At 37.9% G+C, this 24,769-nt stretch overlaps 1 protein-coding gene across 1 annotated transcript; it reads right to left on the minus strand.

The window, feature by feature from the left end:
• Positions 1-12,812, minus strand: Apoh (apolipoprotein H). The gene is made up of 8 exons (XM_020170113.2): positions 12,655-12,812; positions 10,950-11,126; positions 9,560-9,656; positions 8,194-8,270; positions 6,124-6,312; positions 3,561-3,740; positions 1,741-1,938; positions 1-145 (listed from the first exon to the last, which is right to left on the minus strand). Exons 1-8 carry the CDS (start codon positions 12,716-12,718, stop codon positions 90-92), a joined length of 1,038 nt encoding a protein of 345 aa, XP_020025702.1. The 5' UTR covers positions 12,719-12,812; the 3' UTR covers positions 1-89.
• Positions 12,813-24,769: the final 11,957 nt, after the last annotated feature.

The following is a 24,769-nucleotide window of genomic DNA, read 5'->3' on the forward strand; positions in this document are numbered from 1 at the left end:
AACAATTTCAGCAACTTTATTTTTCCACTTCCATTGGATTCCTTGGACAAACAGAGATACAAATCTGACATTTAATTTTGAAGATGACTTCAGCATGGCTTTACGTCTGATGCATCCGTTTTCCAAAAAGCCAAAGAACTATGCTCTGTTGGGGAAGAAAAAAAAGATAAGAGAAACAATTATTTCTTAAATAGGTAAATCAATCAAATACATTTTACAAATGTATGGAATAAATTTAATTATATGAACAAAGCCATTTAGTGTGAAGTTTACGTGACGGGAGAAAATATATGTGCAATAATAAGGCATTCATTTCCAACAGAGAAAATGAAAGCTTTTATACACTCTTACAATCAAGATTTTAAAAATCAGCCCTTTATTTATTCTCCAGTGCACCAAGAGTACTACATCTGTTTGAAGACTCTAAGGAAGAACAGCCTGGAGAAATACATCAACAAAGCACTATTTGTGTGTGTGTGTTTTTTAATTATCTTCTTCTAGTATATTTTCTACTGCTTTCTACAAGGCTTATCGCACTTTGTCAATTTTAATATCTCACCAGGGTTCTGCTATCTCTTGAATAATAATAATTCATTCAAAGCAGTTCTATTTGTAGTTATAATGATGTTATTGGTTAAGCACTTATTCCATATCATACATCAAACCAACCCTATGAGGGAGTATTAATAATCAGTTAGCATTTCCCTCTTTCTCTTTAGTTGGCCACTTCTCAAGCACCTCTCTTCTTATCTCCATCTGCTCTCAATTGTCCTCTTCCCAGCTGCCAATTTAGAGTCTTCAACATTCTTGTAACATTTTTAAACTTAAAGCCAATATTAGCTTCAGTCTCTGGCGGGTTCTTCCTTCCTAGCAACAAAAATACTTAAACCCTAAATCTGAAACATTAAAAGGTGAGCATTTAGTTGTAAATGCTAACTGTTGTATGTATACTTCCTTATCACACACAAACATAGTATCATCTTCCTTAAAATATTTTGCTCAAATGAATACTTTGCCCTAAAGAATTCCTTTCAGCCAGGCACAGGTGGTTCACACCTGTAATCCTAACTACTCAGGAGGCAGAGATCAGGAGGATCACAGTTCAAAGCCAACCCAGGCAAACAGTTTGCGAGACCCTATCTCAAAAAACCCTATCACCAAAAATTGGGCTGGTGGAATGGGTCAAGGTGAAGGACCTGAGTTCAAGCCTCGGTACTGAAAAAGAAAAAAAAAAGAATTTCTTTCAAATTAGGCATTGCTGAGGGTAGGGAAAAAATATTAGGAGGTCTACAGACCAAACACCATCCCATGAGTATTTTATAATTTGGGACCAAGAGGTGTTAAATACTTTTATTATGCAATATTTGATTTAGTATTATTTGTTCAACTTAACCTGACATTACACAAGGAGGCATACTTCACTTCAATATCCACTAAATAAAACCACAATCATGAGTTTTTTTGGTGGCACTAGGGTTTGAACTCAGAGCCTCACACTTGGTAGGCAGGTGCTCTGTCACTTGAGCCATGCCTCCAGCTCAATCCTGGGTTTAAGGAAAAGAATTGGAGAGAAAAATGTTTGAGACACTATAAGCAGCCCCCTGCTTTATCTAATTGTTTCTCCCTGTCACCCCTTTTTTTAAAACCCAGTTGCCAAATGGCTATAACTTCTTACAGTCATTATATAATAAAGTTAGGAGCAAGTGGAAATCCTAGTGGAACACTCCAGTGTAGACTTACCCTTGAAACATTTGGGGATCTCAATGGTGCCATCTATGCACTGAGCCTCCTCTGTATAGCTACACTTCTTTTCCTTGTTTTTGCAGAAGAAAGAAACTTTATCACCATGCAACATTCCATTCTTAAACTGCTCCTGAAGTTTGACTCTCTCTCCTTGGTATAGGACAGTGGCTTTTTTAACAGATAATTTACAAGATGCTGAAAGAAAGAATATTTGTAGTCAAGACTTAAGAGTTCAGCAAACCTCAAAGAGAATATAGCTTTTGAACCAGTAGATAAGAACCCCTCAAACAAATGGGTCAAGACAAGGGGGTTCCAGGAATGTACACAGTGAGTCATGTCGATATGATTGCTAATAGGCATTCACTGTCAATAGAACCACTACACATGGCTTCCAGGAAGGCCTTTTCTTCCCCTACAGTAAGAGCAAAAGCATCAAATCAGAACAAAAGCATCAGGTTCTCAGCTTCAGCAAAAAAATAACTTCTTCATGCAGGCCTATACTGCCCCACTGAGATTCCATTGATGGAGCTGGTGCATCCATCAACCAGCCCCTGTGAGTGAGGGCTGCTGATAGTTCACAAATGACCCTCTCTCAGAAATTTGCCTTTAGCCCAAGGAGAACCACTTCTCCCAGGAGGTTATGCAAACCACCTCCAGAGTGGGTGGGAGGGATAGAGGGGAGCAGCCCATAGCCAATGACCAACTGACAAGGGGACACAAGTCACAGATCTCTTACTATGATTAATTCTGGGGGAGAATTCATATTCCAGAGCTCCTACTGCTATCAAAGTGAAGTTATACTCTGTCTAAGACCACATCCTTAGTTTGAAACCAGGGAATTTGGTCGAAATACAAATTGCCAGGTTCTATACCAGATCTATCAAATCAGAAACTCTGAGAGTGGAGTCCAGAAATCTGAGCTTAAACAAGTCCTCTAGGGGACTCTGCTTCAGAGTGAGTTTCAAGAATTAGTGTCCTACCCAATAGTCCTCCTCCCTCCCTATCTTTCTTCGTAGATACTCACCTAATAAATCAATTGAATGCCTGTCTCATACTCTGCTTCTGGAGAATTCCAACCTAAAATACTAGTCATTCATCATTTTGCCTACTGTATCCAGTTTCCTTTTTCTGCTTTAACTTTTCAGCCCACAGCAACCTGAGCAGAGATAAAGTACTAGGTTGTTGTGCTTTCCATAGCATGACAATGGCTAGATCAAAAACAGAGACCTAACTCAAAGGACCCAACATTTTCAGGAAAAAGATTCCGGCTGGTGATGAATCCTTTAGCTGAGAGATCCTGCTGTAGACTCAAGTTGAGTTCAAGTAAACAGACATAGAGACAGACGGGTCTCTGAGCTAGGGAAAGAGTAGCAATAGTTCTGACTTTTGGTTTCAATGCTCCAAGAACCAGTTGTATTTCATTTCCTCATCTCCATTTCTCCTTTTTCATAACAAGTACCCATTCCCTTGAACTAATTTGAATGTGTAGTTGGATTTTGCAACAAGAAGCGACCAAGAAAAGGATGCTCAGAGTCAGAGATTTAGAGGCAAACTAGGCAGCCCACATGACCTTCCACCTTATCATCAATGCTTACCAAGGAGCTATTTATTTCCTTCATCTGAATGCCAAGCAAACTTCCTAAACATGAGGCTTCCCCATGTACAAGTGAAGAGTCCTAAAGCCTCTCACATACCAATAATCTGAATCAGGGTCTGAGTAACAAGTGGAAATTGAATAGAACAAGAAAATAGCAGGTAAAGGTGATCCACTGGGTAAATTCAGAAAACTTCATACGATTTCACTTCTATTTCCATACCTTTGCAGCTTGGCTGGGCAGACCAGTTTCCCAGTTTAGTGCATTCTATTTCTTCTGGGCCATCCAGGGTATATGTATCGTGGCAACCATATGTGGCTTTATCCTTGTAAAGAAGTGCTTGTTTTGCAGGATAATTCACAAACCCATTGTCTGGTCTTGATGGGAATGGGCATTTTATTTCTAAAAAGTTTATTCAATAAGACATATTAGTAATAAATAGTAGCATTGCCTGGTAGTTATGAAATGGTTACATTCTCATCTCCCTTAAGCCATTGAATCACTGTGTGTGCCTGTGAGCAGAATGCAATGTCTAGGTACCTTGTGCAATTCCTGGGACCCCATTCTCTTATACTTATAGGACCCTGGTTATTTAAAAAAAGAAAACATGCTTTCAAAATAAATAATAAATAATGACACTCTGCTAAGTCCTCTGGACTTTCACATATTACATAAGGTCACATAAGGTAAAAAATGATTTCCTTATGATTTCCACAGTTCTAAGATGGTGGGTTTGAAAGAGGAGGACAAAAGTCTTCCTTTCAATGAACAAATCGTAAAACTAAAAAATAAAGAATGCACCCCCATGCACACTTAATACAGCATTATCTGACTTTGAAATGTTAAACCTCATCACTCTTGCTGTCTTCTGACTGTGGAAGAAAGCAGCATGAAATATTTAAGAAATGTCTAAGAAAAACAGTGATGCTTCCTAGCCTCCTGAAGGTCCTCAGTAGCAAAGCTCCAAACTCATAAACCCTACCTACCGCAGGACAAGGAAGCAAGACTGGAGCCAGGAGCACAGTGTTAGCTTGGGATGCAGTTTTTTGAGGGAGCCACAAGTACAGACTCCAGAGTCAGACTGGCTCAGTTTTGGTTCTGCCATACATTGAGTAAAAAAGGACTGGTGGGTCTATAATAATATTAACAACATAGTGAATTTCTCCATTGAGAAATTCCAGCTAATAAATGTTGAAGGGAAGACAGAATTAAAAAGCCATTGTTTCATAACCAACAATGACATTATTGGTGTCAGGGATCACCAATGGATCCTAAAATGACTGCTAGAGTGGACAGTCATACAGTCTCAAAGTATCTCTCAAGGTCACTTACTAATTTTGAAGAAAAAGAGGTACCTTTACCAAAAGATGATCTGGCGTACTTCATTTAGCAAAGGGATCACGCTAAGCATGAACACTGATGGACCAGCTGACACTATGTGCCCCCTGGTGTGACAGAATGTATTTTTAACAAAAATGTTTAACCTGAAGCTAATTATGAGAAAATAACCAAACAAATTCAGATTCTTGTACATATTACAAGCAAATAGCATGTATTCTTCAAAAATATCAATAAAAGGTAACAAAAGAAGCTGGTGATCATTCTTAATTAAGAGGACAACACATGGAAGTTATGTTAGTTAGACCCTACATAAAATAAAATACAACACATATACATAAGATATGCTTCTGGGTCAGCTGGAAAAGATTGCATGTGAAATAAAATTTGCATGATGTTATTGTTGATTGTTTACATTATAATTATTTAAATTATTATTAATAATTCAAACCATGTTAAATGGCCTGAGTACAGTGATGAAACAGAATGTCCTTGATCTTATTATAATCATGCTGAAGTATTTATAGGTAAGTGTCATGATGTCGATTTATTTTCAGATGATTAAGGGACACAAAAAGGGACCTGTCTATGGAGAAAGAAAGAGTCAATGTCATACATATTAATAGCCAATACATCAGGCAAGGGGTCAAAAAGGGGATAAAGAACCCACTGCTTAGTATTGGGAAGAGTTAAGTGGGATGACACTTATGCAGAAGGAAACCAGGGCCTGTCCCACAGTGGTGCTAGCTATTATAATTATTGGTAGTTCCCCCATGTTAAAAATCACTTATGTTTTTAATAATTCAACAGACACCTCTAATTTCTACCACTGGAGAAGTTAACAGTCTTTAGAATAACTCCTTGCACACATGATAAACTCTATAATTTGTCTACTTGTTGTGCAACAGACAAACCTAAAGATAGTAAGGACAGATCAAGTTAAAAGAGGAAAAACTGTCACAATTAACACAAAAACCAAACACTGCATAATTCTTAAATTTAGGTAGATTGTAAAGACTTACAACAATTGGCTGCAACTCGGTTTTTACTTTCATCTCCTAAACTAGGTTTCTCTTCACCAGCCTAGCAGAAATATTCTAGTTGTCTCTCATGCCTCTATGACTTAGTGCTGTGCCCCTGTGTGGCATGCCTTTCCCTCATCCTCCATTCCTCCTCTAAGGCCCTTTTCAAGGGTCCTTGCCTCTAAGAAGCCTTCTCAGGCAGCTCAATTCAGTGAATTGCATATTTAATTCACTTCAAATCAGAAGATCTCATTCACCCTCAGTGCCAAGCACACTGTCTTGCACATGGTACATGCTCAGTAAACACTTGTCGAATGAAATATTGTTTCAATATTTGAAATATTCCACAATAGTTCAAATTTTCAATAGTTTTCAAAAATGAGACTCCATGGTACCATAATTATTCTGTCGTAGCATTCACTTACCCCTGCATTCTGGTAATGCAGTCCAATTTCCATATGCTGTGCAGGTAACTGTACCATTTCCAAACATAGCATGGTGTGGCAAACACTCAAAGACTGCTGTGTCCCTGTACAGGGAATTGTTTCCAGCTGTTGGCTTATATATACTCAGTGTTGCAAACTTAGGTATTGGTGGTGGAGAGCAGCTTATGGCTAGAAAAAGAAAGAACTATCATTTCTATGAAAATAGATGAGGTTTTAAAAAATATCCTCTTTTCAGAAAAAAAGAAAACCCAAAAATGAACTTGAGAAAATGCAAAATTTGATTCAATTACAGGGCAAAAACCAGTCAATTAGAGAGGTCAAATAAGAAAGTAAGATCCTGAATCAGATGTACTAACCAGTCAAAAACCAAAAAATGAAATGAATTTAAGTCTTTGCAACAACACAGTGGTTAGGTTTCCATAAAATGTTTGATCTAAATGCTACCTTGGAAGATGTTTCTGGAAGGCAAATGTGTAGAGGACACTGCTGAAATAATGCCTGGTGGCAGCGCTTGGTACAAAGTTGAGACATCTGAGTTTCATTACTAGTTCTACTTGTTTGCTTATTTCCACTAAATACTTCCTGTTTTTGAACTCTATATAGGGGCTTATACATGTAGCCTCAAGGACCCAGAAACACAGCAGTGGTTTATCACCCTATCCTGACAAAATGTGGAGTATCTACAAGTTCAGGGAGAGTTATACTAACATAAAGATAGTGCCATCCAAAAATATGATTTAACTTGAATTATTTGCATCCTTGCTTTTCAAAGTGCAGTCCATGGACCAGAAACATGAGCATTGCTTCTGAGCTTATTAGAGATGAGGAAGGTTAGGGCTACCTAGATGCATGAATCAGATCCACACTTAAACAGGATGCCCAGGTGATTCGTATGTACATTAAAGTAGGAGACATACTTCTTCATATTAGATTGAACTAAAAAGGAAAGGTAAATTTACAGGACTGATATTCAGCTGTTTAAGAGGAAAACTACAAGAGCCGTAGTGGTTCCAACTGCTGGGTGAAAAACTCTAATTTAATTTTAAAAACTTTTCGAGGGGCAGTTGTGGTGGCACACACCCATAATCCCAGCCAAATGGGAAGTGGAAGTAGAAGGATCCTGGTCCAAGGCTGATCTAGGCAAAAGTACAAAACCATACCTGGAAAATAAACTAAAAAGCAAAAGGACTGGGGTATAGTTCAAGTAGTAGAGGCAAGTACAAGGCCCTGAGTGAAAATCAAAACAAAACCTTTGGAGGGAAGTTTGGCTTTGCTTCAGTTAGTATTTATTTTGAATTGCTTTACTCATTACTGTGACACCTGGGCCTCCTGGTCAAAGATGAGACTTACATAATCACAAGTTAGGAAACAGGAGAACTTCCTTCCTGTAGAAGCAGACCCAGAGCTGCCCCTGACTGCTCCGCTGGAATAAGCCATCAGAGACTACTGAAGGAATCCCAGTCAGTTCCTAGGATGCAAGGCCTTGCATGTGCTCTTAGCTTACAGTCTCCTTCACTAGACTCACTCCCTCAGGGAAGAGCTGCCTCCTACGGCCGTATAGCCTCGGTGTTGAGAGCAGGGTCTGGCATATCCTAGATCATTCAACGATGTAAAAGAATGAATGAATGGATGAATGAATGAGGTTCCATAGAAGATGTTTGATTTCACTGCTTGCAGAAGTTCTAGTCAGGGGTGGGATGTTGCACAGTGGTAGAGGATACACCTAGCATGCTCAAGGGCCTGGCTTTGAGTCCTAATCAAACTGTGACAATCCTTGCTGGAGCAATGCTAGACCTATCCAAGCCCTTGTAGTTAAACCAGCAATTCTGAGCTCTACCAGGTAAAGGAAGCAAAATATGTTCATAAGTAAAATGCTTTCCTCTGTCATTCCAGAGTAGGTTGTTTCATCCTCCAACACAGAGTAACCAACCATCTCCTTGCTCAGATGATCTGAGCAGTTTCTGGGATGTGGGACAATGAGTTAAAAATAGGAAATTTTGAGACAAACCAACTGCTCATTCTACCCGTAAGTGGGACTCATAGACTCACGAGCACAGACAGGAAGCTCCGGACTCCATTTTCCTTCCTCAGTGCATTTAGCAGAATTAGTTCCATTCAGATAAAACCTGAAGAGGAAAGTTCAATCTATCAAACAGCAAAATAATCTATCATTGGCATCTCAAGTGTTATTTGAACTCAGGGGCTTCTGCATGCTAAGCATAAGCTCTATCACTGAACTACACCCCCACCTCAGCCTCTACTTCTTTTTTTTTTTTTAAGATCGAGTCTGCCCTCAAATTCCTGAGCTGAAGGGTTCCTCCCCCGTCAACCTCACCATAGCTGGAACTATAGTCTTGCACCACTGCACCCAACAATAATACTGTTGACTTCTTTCCCATCTTTTGATGCTGATTTCCTCAGGATCTTAACACTCATCTTAGTGCCCCAACCAATGCTGGGTGAGTCACTGGAGGTTTCCAAAGCTGATGAGTATAAAAGCTACCCTCGTAACTCTCTCATTTTCAACCAGTTGGCCAAGTTAGTTGCTTCTTACAAAAAACAAAGAACCATGTCTTTTTCAGGATGATAAACCTAAACCAAACTGAATAATTCTTACAGTTCATTGTCTTAAAACCTACTAACACAAATGTATAAAAACAATGCAGCTTATTGCCAATGAAAAATGTAACATTCTGTCTTTGAAGCCAGTTTTTTCAAGGTCATTTGTTATAGGACCCACAAGAAAATTGGTGTTTTTAGGGAAAGAACTGTATTTCTCTTTTGCATGTAGTGATTCTTAGACTCCATTCCCAAACAAAGATCCTCAATAAAATCTTGTCCCAATGTACAACCAATGTGCTATCGACAATGATGCAGTGGTGTCTTTTCCCATAAGGCAGATGACCTATATGACCAACCATAAGAATTTTCTTTTTAGGAATGTTGCACTATGTTAAGGATTAACAACAATGTGTTCTACATCATATGCTTCCAACCTTCTCTAGAGAATTCGCTCCTAGAGACAACCAGGTTAGTCAATCAAGTTAGTCTTATAATTAAAACCCAAGTCTTAGTTCTGAAGTATTTTAATCCTATGCTAAGATTGGGCTTAAAGATTATAAAGAAGTATCATCCAGGTTCAATCCTTTCAATATACCTCTTCAGATAAGTAATTAATGAGGAACAGAAAAATTAGAATGGTGACTTCACATTGCATTAGTACTGTTTTTCACTCCTTATCCTCTCCCTTCAATACCACCATTAGTATGTACTAAAAGCAAGACTAAAAATGGTTTGGATTCACCAAGTTCAACCTAAAGGTTAGAAGTTAAATATGAACCAATCTTGACGTTTAGCTTAAGAACGTGGAAATGTGTTCTGTCTCTCAGCTGCTTAGCCTCATGAAAAGCCTTACCCAGGATTACAAGAAAAATTGACCGTGTTGGGGTATTCAAATGTTGTATAGCGTACAGCTCCATTTTCTAAGAGTCCAGCAAAAGGACATACTCTGGCTGCAAATTAAAAAGAAAAGGGTAAATTTCTCTTTGTAGAATTTTCCATTTACATAAACATAGATAAACTCATTCCCACCCTTTCTTCCCATCATTCTGCTAGTAACTAGAATGCTAAGAAAGCAACTAACCAAGACAAGGATTACGCAGCAGGTATTCATTACGCTGTTGCTGCTAACACCAGAATTTGGACAGCCTAAATGTTCAGTGTAGGAAGATTGTTTTAATTAGTCAAGGTAAAAGGACGATTTAACTCACATGCACCCAATAAAATATGAACTATGAGGACTATAGAGTTAGTCAATCTTTATGATATGCTGGTGAAAAAAAAAAAAACAAAAATTACCCATACTCTAAGCAATGCTGTGAAAATATACACATGGAAAATAACTTGAAAATGACATTATTCCAGAATTATGGCTGATTTAAATCAATATTTTCCCCGATGATGTGATTTTTCATCACACAAATTATGCTTACCATCTGGGGGTGTAGGTCAATGGTAGAGTACCTGCTTAGCATAAGTGACACCCTGGATTCAACCCCCAGCACCAAAACAAAAAAAGTTTAGATATTTTTAAGATAAAAAAGCATACTAAATCACTTACATGAAAAAGGTCATGTATACATACTCACAAGAATGAGAGGTCAGACAGATCCATATAGCTATGTTTACTGGTTAGCTTCTACATATAATTGCCAGAAATTCAATCTGTTTGATTGCTTAACATTTGATTATAAAAATAAAGCTAGCATGTTATCATAGAACCATGTTCTGAGGAATAAATAAAGATGACTATTTGCAATAAAACAATAGTAAAATACATAATTTATATTTCAATTTAATATACAATATTTATAGTTTATTGTAAATATGTACACATATATATAATTTAGATGAAATTTATATTCATTTTAGTAACAATTAAGTCTGTTTATATTTTGAGGCAAAGTCCAATGATGTGATAACTTCCCCAAGTTTTTTTTGTCTAAGTGTGTCTTCGCATGAGTTTATGCTTCAGAGTTTCTATTTCTATAATGTTTTCCTCTTCTTTGATCAATTCAGCTCTCTTTTTTATAACCTCCCTTAGTTCCAGGATATGACCTTCTCCTTCTCACTACATAGCACCTATTGTCCTTATTCTCTCCTCCAATGGAGAACCTCCTGGCCCTCTTGCTTCTGCCCCTACTTTATAGTCCCTGCTGGCCCTCTGCACCCTGTGCATGACAAAACATGTTAATCCCTTCCAAATGTCCAAAATCCAAATGAGGGGTGAGAAGGTGCTGACTTACGTGTACATTTCAGAGTGTTGATGGGCCACACTCCTGAGAGAGGACAGGTAAACCGTCTCATCCCTCCCCGGGACACATAGCCTGGTTTGCAGGAGTATACTATCTGCTCGCCTGTGAGGTAGAATGTTTTGAATGGGACAACTTCAGCAAATGGTATATCTTCTGGCTGGGGACATGCTGAAATTGATCACAAAGCAGAAGGTTAAGAAATTCAATGCTGTATTCCCTAAGGAGTGTAAGCCAGGATACAACAGCGCTACATGCACACCCATGTTTACTACAGCCCTATTCACAATAGCAAAGCTATGGAAACATCCCAGATGCTCCACAACCAATGAATAGTATATTTATGCAATGGAGTATTACTCAGACAAAAGGAAGAATGAAATTGTTGTTTGCAGGTAGATGGATGGAATTGGAAATACCATGTTAACAGAAATAAGTCAGGTTCAGAAATACAAAGGTCACATGTTTTCCCTCATGTGTGGAAGTTAGACCTATGAGATAAATGTATTATGAATATATATATGATCCTATATACATATATATGCATATACATGTGCATACATACATATACATAGAGAGTGACAGAATATGATTGTAACAGTGGGTCTATCTGAGAGGACTACAGAGAGGCAAGAGAGGAAAAGAAAATGATCATTAATAATATCAAACTATATTGCATCCATGTATAAAGGGAGTATAATTAAACACACTGAAAGCTATTGAATAATAGGGGAGCAGGACAATAGAAAAAGTAATAGAGGAGGTTAATTTGATTAAAGTACAATACATACATGTGTGAAATACCGAGATAAAACCCCTTGAGCAATCACTATACACTTTATAAAATGAAGAACAGGAAGGCAAAACAGGTTCTGTCCAGGGATGGATACCAGTGAGAGAGGGAGGGTAAACAGAGAGAGTGAAGGAGGGCAAATATGGTCAATGTACTGGGTGTATATGTATGAAAATAAAACAATAAAACCTGCTGAAATTGTTTTAAGAAGTGAGGAGGAAGAAAGAGGGAGAGTGATGGAGGGGTGAATCTAATTAAGACACATTGTAAACTTATATGTAAATGTCATTATGAAGCCCCTTGTATAACTAATATATGCTAATAAAAATGTAAAAACAAAGAAACCTAATGTTGAGTGTGATGGTACATGCCTATAATCCTAGCATTTGAGAGGCTGAGGCTGGAGTTCAAGGCCAGCCTGGGATATATAGTGAAACCTTGCAAAAGAAAAGAAAGAAAGAAGGGGAGGATGGAAGGAAGGAAGGAAAGTAATAAAGAAAGAGAGAGAGAAAGGAAAGGGAAGGGAAGGAAAAGAGGAAGGAAAGAAGGAAAGAAATTTAAAAAGAAAGGAGGGAGGGAAGGAGGGTTAAGTTTAGCTAGCACACAAGTGAAAAATATTCACTGCTATTAATTATAACTATCATACGTCAGACTTCATCTAATCTTCTCAATGACCATTTGAAGTAGTTATTACTATTATTCATTTATTACAGACCAGTGCATTAAGGCTTAAATTGGCTAAATATCATATGGAGGAGCTTTTAGCATAGCAATATTGAAGACTAAATGTCAATTCAGTCTCTAGCACCCACTCTGAATTTAAAGCTCTCATAATTGATCCCTGGCACATACCAGACAGTTGGATATATTAACTCCTTTTTCAAAAGCAAAGTTGCTTTTACTTACTCCGTCCTGCAACAGAAGCATGGCAGAGAAAATTCAAGAACAAGATGAGCACTGCAGAGACCATTGTGGATGATTCACGTGGGCACCACCAAAGTGGGTTTTCTCTGCTAAAAGGAAAGGAAAATATAAATGAGCTTAAATATTAAACCACTTGTTGGTGTACTTTTATCTCTGTAAATAGAAGATAAAGTGTCATAATTTGAAAGGAACTCAGGCCTACATTCTTTAATTATTTACTCCGCTTCTGGGGTCTGTTGTGAAATTCTCAGTGGGTGGTTTCTTCGGTAGACATTTTTCTTAGTAGCACAAAGCAGTTTATTATTGCTACTGGAAGACTCCTGATATAATTGCTGAATTTCCTGGACGTCTCCTTTGCCGCCTTCCCCTCCCCCCACACATGTGTTATAAATAGATCACAAAAAGTTTGAGGCTCTTATATCACTCCCATCCTTGTTCTATAAACTCAGGACAATCACCTGCCCTCTGTGTATCAGTCCCCATATCTCTAAAATTCTGTTCCACTTTCCACATGTAGGGTTCTAAAAAATCTCAAGGAGGTACTTGCCACCTTAATGACCAAGAAACTGAATTCAAAATGTTCACCACAAAAATGACTATTTCTTCCCAAATCCCCTTTTATCCGCAGTTAGTAACAAGATCTTCCAGGTATCTCCTTGAATCCTCCATCTTCTCTCATGTCAAATGAATACATCAACATGCTCAAAGAGTCCTGCTCATCCATTCATACTATACATTAGATCTGTCTAAACAGACTTTTAAGTGTGTCTTAGGGATTGGAATGTTGATATAAAACTATAAGCTAGGACTCAAAGAAGAAAAGAAGTTGAGTAGGAAGAGAGAGAATGGGCTGACACTGATGATGTTGCTTAGGGGAGCTCCAAGACCATCCAGGAGTCCGCATCTCTCTAACACACCATTCTCTCTAAACTGAATACACAAATGGACAACAGCTGAGTCACATGTGAAAACAGAACCATGACCCATATCTTGTAGCAACCAGTCTAGGAAGTCAAACCACTATCTCTATAGCAGTTGGTCCAACTAGAGTTATTCTCCCTAACCATTAACAAAGAATCTAGTTAGCCTGCCTCCATCTTCCCCACCAACAACCAATCAAAGCATTCCAAAAGACTCCCCTTTTTCTATTATAAAGCTTTTCCACTCTTCTGCCGCCTTCTGAGTCTCTGCCAAACATGAGTGATGCGGGTTCACTTCTTGTTATAGCAAGCTCTGAATAAATGACCTCTGCTTTTTCTTGCTTGGGTGGTCTTGGTTTATTTCCACAAGGTTAGAGTTCCTTAAGACATATTGCTTGAGAAATGCTCATGTCAGGCAGTGATTTTTAAACTATGCCTCTAAAGAACATCGTGTTCCATGATGAAAAGAAACGTGTACTGCTGCCAATAGGAAATAATGGTGGTCCTTCTTTTGTCCTTCTAAAGGGAAGGCTTGTTATCTGGAAAACTCCCAGGTTCTGTTTTATTATGGAGAATTCCCTCCATACGAAGAGACAAAACTAATGATTTTAAGATGGGCCAAGTTATTCTACAAATGAAGATGGAGAAAGAGAAAACCTAAGTAGACTGGGCATCAGGAACAGAAAATTTGAGAAGAGAAGGAGAAACTGAGATGAGAATTTTTGGCAGAAACTGTAAACTATTTGATCAACTTTGAGAAGAGCAGTGATGGAAAGAGGGGTTTTTAATGTTTGCTAATAGATATATTTCCTTGCATGTGGGAATTTTCTAGAAGGGTAGAAATACTCTATTTTATTTTAGGTGGTTGTACATGAGTACATGTAATTATCAAAATTCATCAAACTGAACATTTAAGATCTGTGCAATTATTTTGTTGCACAGACTTCAAGTGCAACACAATGCACTCCCTCCTTACTAAATATATGGAGATATAAGAAAGTTATTCTTTACAAGAGGATGCCAACTAATTAATATAAATGGAATACTGGGATTTGAAAATTGTGTTTTTGAAATCACAGAAGTATTTAATTCTGGAAGGAAAAATCAATAGATGGTAAAACTCAGGGGTGCAAGTAAGCTGAGAAATAAGATATTCATACAACCCTATAATTGTCTCCATATAAAATAATTATTTATTGCAAAGAGGAATTTATTTGTGTGGAACCTGGCAGATACCATCTTAATCAAGTAAACAAAATTAATGACACCATTAATAGGACAAATTGGTATTGCATGGTCCCAATCTCCCATAGGATGCAATGAGAAAAGTGGAGTGACACTTCTGCAATATTCATACTGAAAGTAAAATAGTCTTAGTTGTATCACAAGAAAGCATCGTAGGGTTGGGAGTATGGCTCAAGTGGTAGGATGTCTGTAAATTCAAACCCCAGTACTGACTGGAAGAGAGGGGAAGGGAGGGAGGAGAAAGAAAGAGAGGAGAGAGAGGAAGGAAGGAAGGATAGAAGGAAGGAAGGAAGGAAGGAGAGAGAGAAGGGAAGGGAAAGAAAGGGAAGGGAGGGAATGTACACACTTGAGTTGAAAAACTTGTACTGTAATCTTCAAAAAAGCTAAAGCTATGAAAGGAAAAGAAAAAAAGACTGAGGGAGTTCAGGGAGACATAATAGGCAGGTGTACAATGAGGCCCTTTTGCTGCAATCCCTGAGGGGACATTCGGTGGAATTTGGATGGGGATTTCTGGGTTAAGAATATATGGAGGTTTTTTGTTTTATTCTTATGATTTTTCTGTAGGATATTTTACATTAAAATTATCTTAAAATGCAACTAAAAATGGCAGAAAGAAGATATGTCCTTCCGTGGTTTACTTGAGAGTACACCCATTGTTTGGGATGGGGGGGATTTGTTGTTTGTTTTGTTATTTTGATGCTGGAGATTGAACCCAGGGTTTTGTGTATGCTAACCACCACACTGAGCTACACCCTCAGCCCCAAGATGTCTGTTCTTAAACTGCACAATATGAGGCTTCAAATTTTATCTGTGTCACCCCTCAACAACTCAATACAAACATAGAATTCTCTCCATTTTAAGGTCCTTCTCCCCAGTCTCTCTCAACTTTGACATGCGGTTCCTATTTACCAGCTACTTAACTTTGGAAAACGATGTAAAATAACAATAACAGGAGGATGAAGAAACAACTAGATCATATTTATTCTGATGGGAGTCACATGTGCTTGTGGCTATTTTTCTTTTTATTTTCTGGCTGATAAAACTTTCCTGTTTCTATAGCCAAATGCTAAGATGACGGAAGATAGAAAGCACAATTCATAAATTATGCTTATTCTCAGTCCTGAGCACTTTGCCACTTGAATATGTCCAAGAAGTACAAAATGGTCCCAGAACTCTTTCAAAGTCACATACGTGTCTAATGAAAAGCCTTTTGAGAAGATGAGATAAAATTGTACTGGGCAATTCTATCTATCTTCCAATTTGGGGTATGTTGTTCTGTATAGCTTTAGGACCTTTTGTTTCATCTGTTGACTGATCTATCTTCCTCTCCATCCATATACTTCTACTCACATTCCAAAAACTAGAACTATGATCAAGCAGCTGGCTGGTAATCTATTTTAATTGACATTGTAAAGACACATTTAAATTTACCGCTGAAGTTTAATTTGGCAGAGCAAATGGAAAACCTGTTAAGAAAAACCCCAAGGAATTTTGGCAAATAAAGTAGCTGTTTTGTATTGTTGCAATTTATACTCACCAGTAAAGACTACAACAAGCCTTTATTTAATGCTTCACCTTTTATGTTACATTTTATCAATCACAAACAGGAATGCATAGACAATCACTCATGTTGAAGAACACACGGCAACATTTGTTTTGCATGAAACACAAGAAGACCTGTGCTTGAAAATTTTAATGATTTTATACCCTTTCCTTCCCTAATTTTTTGTAAATTAAACAATGAAGACCTGGATTCAGAGTCCAAGGGTTTGTATTCCTGAAACCACATTGCTTCACATGTTCAAAAACTTTCTTATTTGCTTCACAAGCAGAGACTTTGACCATATCATTAAACATTTAGCAACAGTTTAGATTAAAAAAAAATCCTGCTCTCAATATTGTCTCCTTATAGGTTAGAATCCTAGCCCATATTTTCCAAAAAAGTCTCAGAGGAAAACACAAGCGCCTTTGCTCCATAATAATAAGAACTACGTACGCTTTTACGAAGAGGGTAAGGAACCATGCCCCTGGCCTTCGTAGACATGATTAAACACATCCAGAAAAGTATAGCCAACCTAGGCTACCGGGATCCTCTACACATAAATAGCTTTTACCTTGAAAAAACTAAGATCTGCAGTCAAATGCTCTGCCCTTGAGCTATGCCCCCTGGTCTGGAAAAACTAGTATCTGTGTACCGCAATTTCTATCTTTATTTAGAGAATTTAGTCTTAATCATGGTCACAATTAGAATCTCCCAATTCTTTTTTACTTTATTTTTTTAATAATAAGGTCTAGTGTAGAACAATTGAAAGAATTTCTGGGAATATGGCCTTTCTAAAACAAAAAAAAGTGCCCAGGTATTTATGACTGCAGTGAGGGTCAAGAGCCACTGATCCATCATGTTAACATTTCCTTAAGTCAAGCTCACTTCTTTCTATATTATGTGTTACACTATGCTAAATTTTCTTGCGAGTCAGCTCCTGGGTTTCACCTTTCCAAACACTTACTAAGCCCTTACTGAGCTGTACTTTGTGGTTGATATTGGAATTTCAGAAATAAACAAGACCTCACTATTGCCTAGAAGTTCACAGTTTACTAATACTGAGATGTAAGATGCTTGTTTTGCTGTCATGAGAGGACAAGATAGGCTAGGAACACCCTAGGTATTTGCCAAAACAAGGAGGTATAAAACAGCACAATGTACCCCTACAGCTACAAACAGTAGAAGGCAGAGTATTTCAGGTGAGGAATCGCAGCAACCGAGACTGGAGAGAAGTAGGAAACAATAGCAAAGGCTCTTGGATGCCATGGTGAGGAATCAGAACTCATCTTGAAGGTAGTGGGGGGCAAATACAAGGTCAGCTTTTAGTTTACAAAGAATATTGACAGCAGTATAGAAACACATTGGGATAAGAGGATAATGCAGGGAGAGAAAGAGAGTGGAAAAAACCATAGTATGTCACCATGAAAATCCATGTTCCATTCATCACTGCATCTTCTAAATCAGTGCAGCCTTCTGTAGTGTTGGTAACTGGGAGACAGCTCTATGAAATGAACAGTGTGAAACTGGCCACATGTAGACCTAACCATGATGAATCAGAACCTATGCTGCTCTGCTGAAGCATGTATTGTGGGAAGGATTTTTCCCCCAAAACCATGGCCAAACATGTCTGAACAAGGCAGTCCTAGCAAAGGGCTAAAGACATTATTCTGGCAGGAATTTTGCTGGGTAGAGTCACCAACCCAGATGTTTAGGTTTAGACTGGATTAGGAGAAGAGTGCCCAGATATAGTGCTGATATAAAACCTATAAAGAAGAAAGTGGACCAAGTAGAAAAAGGAGTATAGTATCTGGTTCTGCATGGGATGACTCCATCAGAGGAAGGGAACACACTCACCAACATGAGGGAGCATGGTGCCACGATTAAGGTAGAGGTTTTAATCATGGTTCACTTGAGTAAGAATCTTGACTGCCTCTTATTAACTGTGTCATCTGAATCAAGTAACATACTATGGTCAAATTTTCATCTCGAAAATGGAGTAAAGTAAGCCTTCCTTCAACACTTCTTGTCAGGATTAAATTAGAATGCGTGCAGAATCCTTACAAAATGCCTGGCTCGTTGTGAGTGCTGGATGGAATTTATCTCTCATTAACATTCTTCTTATTAATATAAATGCCTCAGAAGTCTTACATCAAAGTACTTGAAATGCCTACACAAATCATATAACTTGGACTGGGGGTATGGCTCAAGTGGTAGAGCACCTGCCCAGCAGGTGTGAGCTCCTGAGTTCAATTCCTAGTACTGCCTAAAATAAATAAATAAAACAAATCATATAACCTCATTGATTTGAATGAGACCAGGTGAACTGGTACTTGCTACTAGAAAACACAGAAGAATGAAACAAAAAGAAGGAGCTACATTTCATTATCTACAGCAGTGTTGTGGTAGTTATACTGGACAGTCAAATATGGAGAGTTTAATGCTCCTCTTTTTTTCAATATGCTGAATTTTTCTTTTATTTTTTTTACTAGTTTGTTTAAATATTATCAATAGAGATTCTAGAAAATGCATTTCCTGAAAAAGGAAAAAACAAAAAAAGGAAATAACTAAGATATACCTGTATGGAAATCTGCAACACAAAAGGAAGCATGTAGTTCATGTGTGCTAAGTGAAGCTGCTTACCCAGCCTTCTTCCCCATGGGCACCAAAGTCACAGGTCTCCCTGTTCCAGGAACTGACACTTCCTTGCCGTTCAGTAAGGTCATTATGTCACCCACCTAACAGCCAGTGGTATCAGAAACCCCAACCAATTCCTCAAGCCTCAGCCTCTCTATGGGCTGCATTTCTCAATCCTCTGTCCAGTCCCTATGTACGGGTCTGGTGGCAACTTCCAACTCTCCCTTTCCCTGTTTCGAGAAAAATCCCAAGTTAGGGATAAGTTCCAGGCAAAAAATGTGACCCTTTGGAACACAAAAAGAACACTAGGACCGTTCACCAAGGTATTATATATTACTAGAAAAATAATAAGCAGGGCATAGGGGGCACTTCTGTAATACTGGCACTTAGGAGGCTGAGGCAGGAGGATCATGACTTCAAGTCCATGCTGGCTACACAGTGAGACCCTGTCCCAAAAAGTAAAAACAAAAACAGAGAAAGAGGGGGAGAGGGGAGGAAGGGAGGGAGGGGAAGAAGGAAGAAAGGAAGGCAGGCATTGAAAGAAATCCAAAGAAAAACTCAGTATGATCTCATCACTAGAGATCCAAAAAGGAAGACTTACCAGAAGAATAAAGTACTAAAAATGCACTTAGTAACGACATCTGATGCAGAAGAGAATGAGGCAGACTTTTTTCCCATTCTGTGGGCAGCCTCTTCAACTTAGTGACCATTTCTTTTGTTGGGCAGAAGCTTTTTAATTTCATGTAGTTCCATTTGTCCAACCTTTCTCTTAGTTGCTGAGCCATTTGTATTCTATTTAGGAAGTCCTTGCCTATGCCTATTATTCACAATGTATTCCCTGCTCTTTCCTGCCTTTGGCATCAAAGTATCAGGTCTTATATTCAAGTCCTTAATCCACTTTGAGTTGATACTAGTACAGAGTGAAAGACATGGATCTAATTTCAGTTTTCTGCACACAGATATCCAGCTTTCCCAGCAGCATTTGTTGAAAAGGCTGCCCACAGAATGGGAGAAAATCTTTGCAGCTGTATATCTGACAAGGGATTAATAGCCAGAATATACAGGGAGCTCAAAAAACTAAATTCCTCCAAAATCAATTACCCCATGAAGAAATGGGCAAATGAAATGAACAGAGCTTTTTCAAAGGAAGAACTCCAAATGGCTAAAAAAAAAAACCAAACAAACCACATGAAGAAATGCTCAACATCCCTGACCATAAAAGAAATGCAAATCAAAACCGTGTTAAGATTCTACCTCACTCCTGTTAAAATAGCTATCATCAAGAACACCAACAACAACTGTTGGGGAGGATGTGGGGAAAAGGCAACTCTCACACACTGCTTGTGGGATGTAAGCTAGTTCAACCACTTAGGAAAACAGTATCGAGGCTCCTCAAAAAACTACAAATAGAACTGCCATATGATCCAGCAATTCCACTACTAGGGATATACCCAAAGGAATGTAAGTCAGGTTACAATGAAGGCACCTGCACACCCATGTTTATTGCAGCATTATTCACAATAGCAAAGTTATGGAAACAGCCAAGATGCTGCACTACTAATGAATGGATTAAGAAAATGTGGTATTTATTCAGCCACAAAGAGAATGAAATTTTGTTGTTTTCAGGTAAATGGATGGAACTGGAGAACAGCATCTTAAGTAAAGTAAGCCAGGTTCAGAAGGCCAAAAGCTAAATGTTTTCTCTTAAATGTGGACTGTAGACCTAATACAAATACAGCATTGTTGTGAAAAACAGGTCACACTAAGGGGAACTAAGGAAAAGTCACATACAAGAGAGGGAGGGTGAAAGAAGGAAGTTAAGAAGGTGAATAATGTTGATGTATTTTCTATACAAGAATGAATATAGAATTTTTAAACCTGTTGAAGCTACCATAAGAAGGGGACTAAGGTAGAAAGAAGAAAAATAGAGGAGATGAACCTATTTGGTTTGTAATATATATATACATGGAAATGTCACAAGGAAACTCTCTGCATAGCTATCTTAAACAAAATGTCATTTTTTTCTCTTTTATAAAATCAGAGAATAGGAGGGCAGAACAGGCCCTGTCTCAGGGGTTTGGTACCAGTTGAAAGGTGAAGAGGTAGGGAAAGGGATGTAGGAGGATGAATACAGTGCAAATACTGTGTACACATGTATGTAAATGGAAAAATTATACCTGTTGAAACTATTCCGGGAATGGTGGAAGGGAGGAATAAAGCAGGATAGTGGAGGGGGTGAATTCAAGAATGATATATTTGATATATTGTAACAGCTTTTGTAAATGCCACAATGTGCCCTCACCCTTTAAAAATTTTTAAAGAAAGAAGAGAATGAGGAGGCTGCCAGAGAAACTAAAGTGATTTCCTATGAAGTTCTTTAGTAATCTGACTCTAAAAAAATGACTATATTTTTTTTAAGGATGGAGGAAGGAGACTATTTCATGACTTTAAAGTGTAAAATGAAACAATTCCACAAAGTGTCAGAAACTTTGCTGACTAAACAAAACTCAGGATGAGATAAAGATTGCAAAAGATGCAATGACAACAGAGAGGGAAGGTCAGGATAGAAAGATGAAAGAAGAGGCATTGTATGCCACCAGAAGGGCAATTCACTCACATGGAAATTCTGTTTTTTTCTCATTATAAAAGTAATACAGTATCATTTAAGTCAATGTGGAGGCCAGTGTCCTGAAATCCCAGCACTTGGGAGGCTGAGACAGAAGAACTGTGAATTTGAGTGCAGCTTGGTCTGGATCCTGTCTCAAAAACAAATACAGTTGTGTGTTTATATATGTGCATGTGTGTGTAAATCAGTCTTGAAACAAAAATCCTTAAATATAACCTCTTAGAGTTATGTTTTGTGTCCTTCAAAATCAAAATCAGAATCATATTCAGTACCTGGTTTTGAATGTTATTCTCACATCACAGAGACTTTCCAGTCCAGTATTTGCTTTCAAAGCTTACTCTTTTGTGATTACCTTATCTTCCATTATGTCGGTGCTCTATATTTAAACCATTTTCCTACTTTTTTATGTTTAGTAGGAATAATGCCATAGCTTAGATTCTTTCACAAAATATTTGAATAAATTGTTTCCTTCAGACAGATTCCTGGATGTGGAGTTGCTTGGACAAAGCATCAAATATGTTTAATATGTATTGTATAGCTGCCTTCCTGAAAGGTAGCCCAATTTGTGTTTCTACTTTACAACGTATGAAGGTTCTAGCTGGCAGAAGTGGCTCAAGTGGTAGAGAAACTGTCTAGTGAGGCCCTGTGTTTAAATCCCAGTATAGTCAAAAGGAAGGGAGGGAGGGAGGGAGGGAGGGAGGGAGGGAGGGAGGAAGGAAGGAAGGAAGGAAGGAAGGAAGAAAGAAAGAAAGAAACAGACATGAGGGTTGGGGGCCTGCCTAGCAAGGCTCAGAGTTCAACTCCCAGGACCTCCAAAAAGGCAAAACAAGGTTAACAGTTGACAAGGAACTTTAATTATTTTTTTGTTTTCTCCTAGTTTATCTAGCAAAGGAAGTTATATTCACACTGAAAAGGTAAAATGGACATCATGGAGATAGAATTGAAGCCAAACTAGAAAACAATAAAAGCAACTAGCTGTCCAAAATGAATTTAGAAGCTAACTACTCTGGAAAATATATCCCACGTACCACCAGCTTATAGCTATGCCCAATGCACTTCATTGTCAGCAATCTTTATAATACAGGATAATAAGAAAGACAACCTAATAAGATGCAAATTTTACTTAAAATATGTGTAATAACACTGTGATGCTATTAAGAACATATATAGAAACAAATGTTGAAAATTAATCTGCCAAAATATTAAGGGTGGTTGAGGTGGGGGCAGATTTTTTTTCTCATTTTGTCTATTCCCAAATTGTAATTTGTTTCCAAAATGTAATTTGTTTTTTGTAATTTTATAGTGGGAAAAATGGTATTTTAAAAAATGGCAAGTAGGAGAAATGCCTGAGTACACAAGGAAGAAAAGCAATACACCCAAGCATGTGTAAGTTTGACATAAATCCTCAGCTCAGTGGTATGGACTGTTGAACAGGTGGTTTAGGTTTACCAGCATTTAGATGAATGTGAAGTGATCACTGAAATCAACATGGCATCTCTTCACACATGTTGAAGGTTAAGCAAACTAAGTGTAATTCTGTTTTTTGACAGAGTTATTAGGCCAGTAGATAAGGGGAAATACTTTAATCATAATATACATGTCTTCCTTTAAGCAAAGCATTGATGGCTGTCTACTGGTACACTTAGGAGCAAAAGACCGAAGTGCAGACTCAAATGTAATACGACCAGTTGAGTTGGCAGCTGCTGTACAAACTGTATGTGTAAAGCTATGAGTGTCAGCTAGAATACAAGCCAACCACACACCACAGGGGTTTCGTGTATGAAAGTAAAGGAGGGGTGATCTAACCAATGCACAATATAAGCCTATTTGGAATTGTCACAATGAATCTCCCCATACAATGAATATATCTTAAAGAAATTGATGAATTTTTTTAAAAAGCAAGTGAAGAGGACTTGGAGAATAATTTACTATTTTTCATTAGCATATATTAATTGTACAAAGGGGTTTCATTGTCATACTTCTACACATGTATTTAATATACCTCGATCAAATTCTCTCCCTCTATCGCTTCCCCCTAGTCCCCTGTACCCCCTCTTAAAATAATTTCAACAGGTTTCATAGTTTTATTTTCATACATGGGTATAAAATACCTTGACTACAGTCACTCTCCCTTTACCTTCTCCTTTCACCTTCCCCCTCTCTCTAGTACTCACCCCCAAACAGGATCTGTTTCACATTCCTGACATTCATTTTTAAAGACTAGATTTTACATATGAGTGAAAACGTGATCTTTGTCTTTCTCAGTCTGACTTATTTCACTTAGCATGATGATCTCTAGTTCCATGCATTTTCCTGTAAATGACATAATTTTATTCTTATTTATGGCTGAGTAATACTCCATTGTGTATATATACCACATTTTCTTTATTCATTCATTGAGGGTAACATAAGCTGATAACATATTTTGGCTATTGTGAATAGTGCTGCTATAAGCATGGCTGCATAGCTATCTCAACTGTATGTTCACCTACATTCCTTTGGATATATGCTCATGATGGTATAGCAGGATCACATGGTGTTTCTATCTTTAGTTTATTTGGGAAAACCTCCACTCAGATTTCCATAGTAGCTACACTAATTTACATTCCCAGCAACAGTGTATAAGGGTTCCTTTTTCCCTACATTCTTGCAGCATTAGTTGTTATTTGTTTTCTTGATGATAAACACTCGGACTGGGGTGAGATGAGATCTCAGTGATGTTTTGATTTGCATTTCCTTTATGGCTAAGAATGTTGATTGTTTCTTCATGTAGCCATTTGTACTTCTTTAGAGAGCTGTTCAATTTGCCCATTTATTAATTGCATTATTTGTTCATTGGTTACTTAATTTTTTAGCTCTTTATACATTCTGGATATTAATCCTTTATCCAATGAATAACTGGCAAAGATTTTCTCCCACTCTGTAGGTTTTCTTTTGATTCTGATAGTTGTTTCCTTTGCTGTGCAAAAGCATTTAAGTTTGATGCAATCCCATTTGTCAATTCTTGTTTATATTTTCTGAGCAATTGGGGTCCTATTCGGAAAATCATTACTCATGCCTATATCTTCAAGGGTTTTCCCTGTGTTTTCCTCTAATGGTTTCAAATCTCAAGTCTTACAATAAAATCTT

Source organism: Castor canadensis, chromosome 11, assembly GCF_047511655.1.
Source record: "Castor canadensis chromosome 11, mCasCan1.hap1v2, whole genome shotgun sequence".
Taxonomy (NCBI): domain Eukaryota; kingdom Metazoa; phylum Chordata; class Mammalia; order Rodentia; family Castoridae; genus Castor; species Castor canadensis.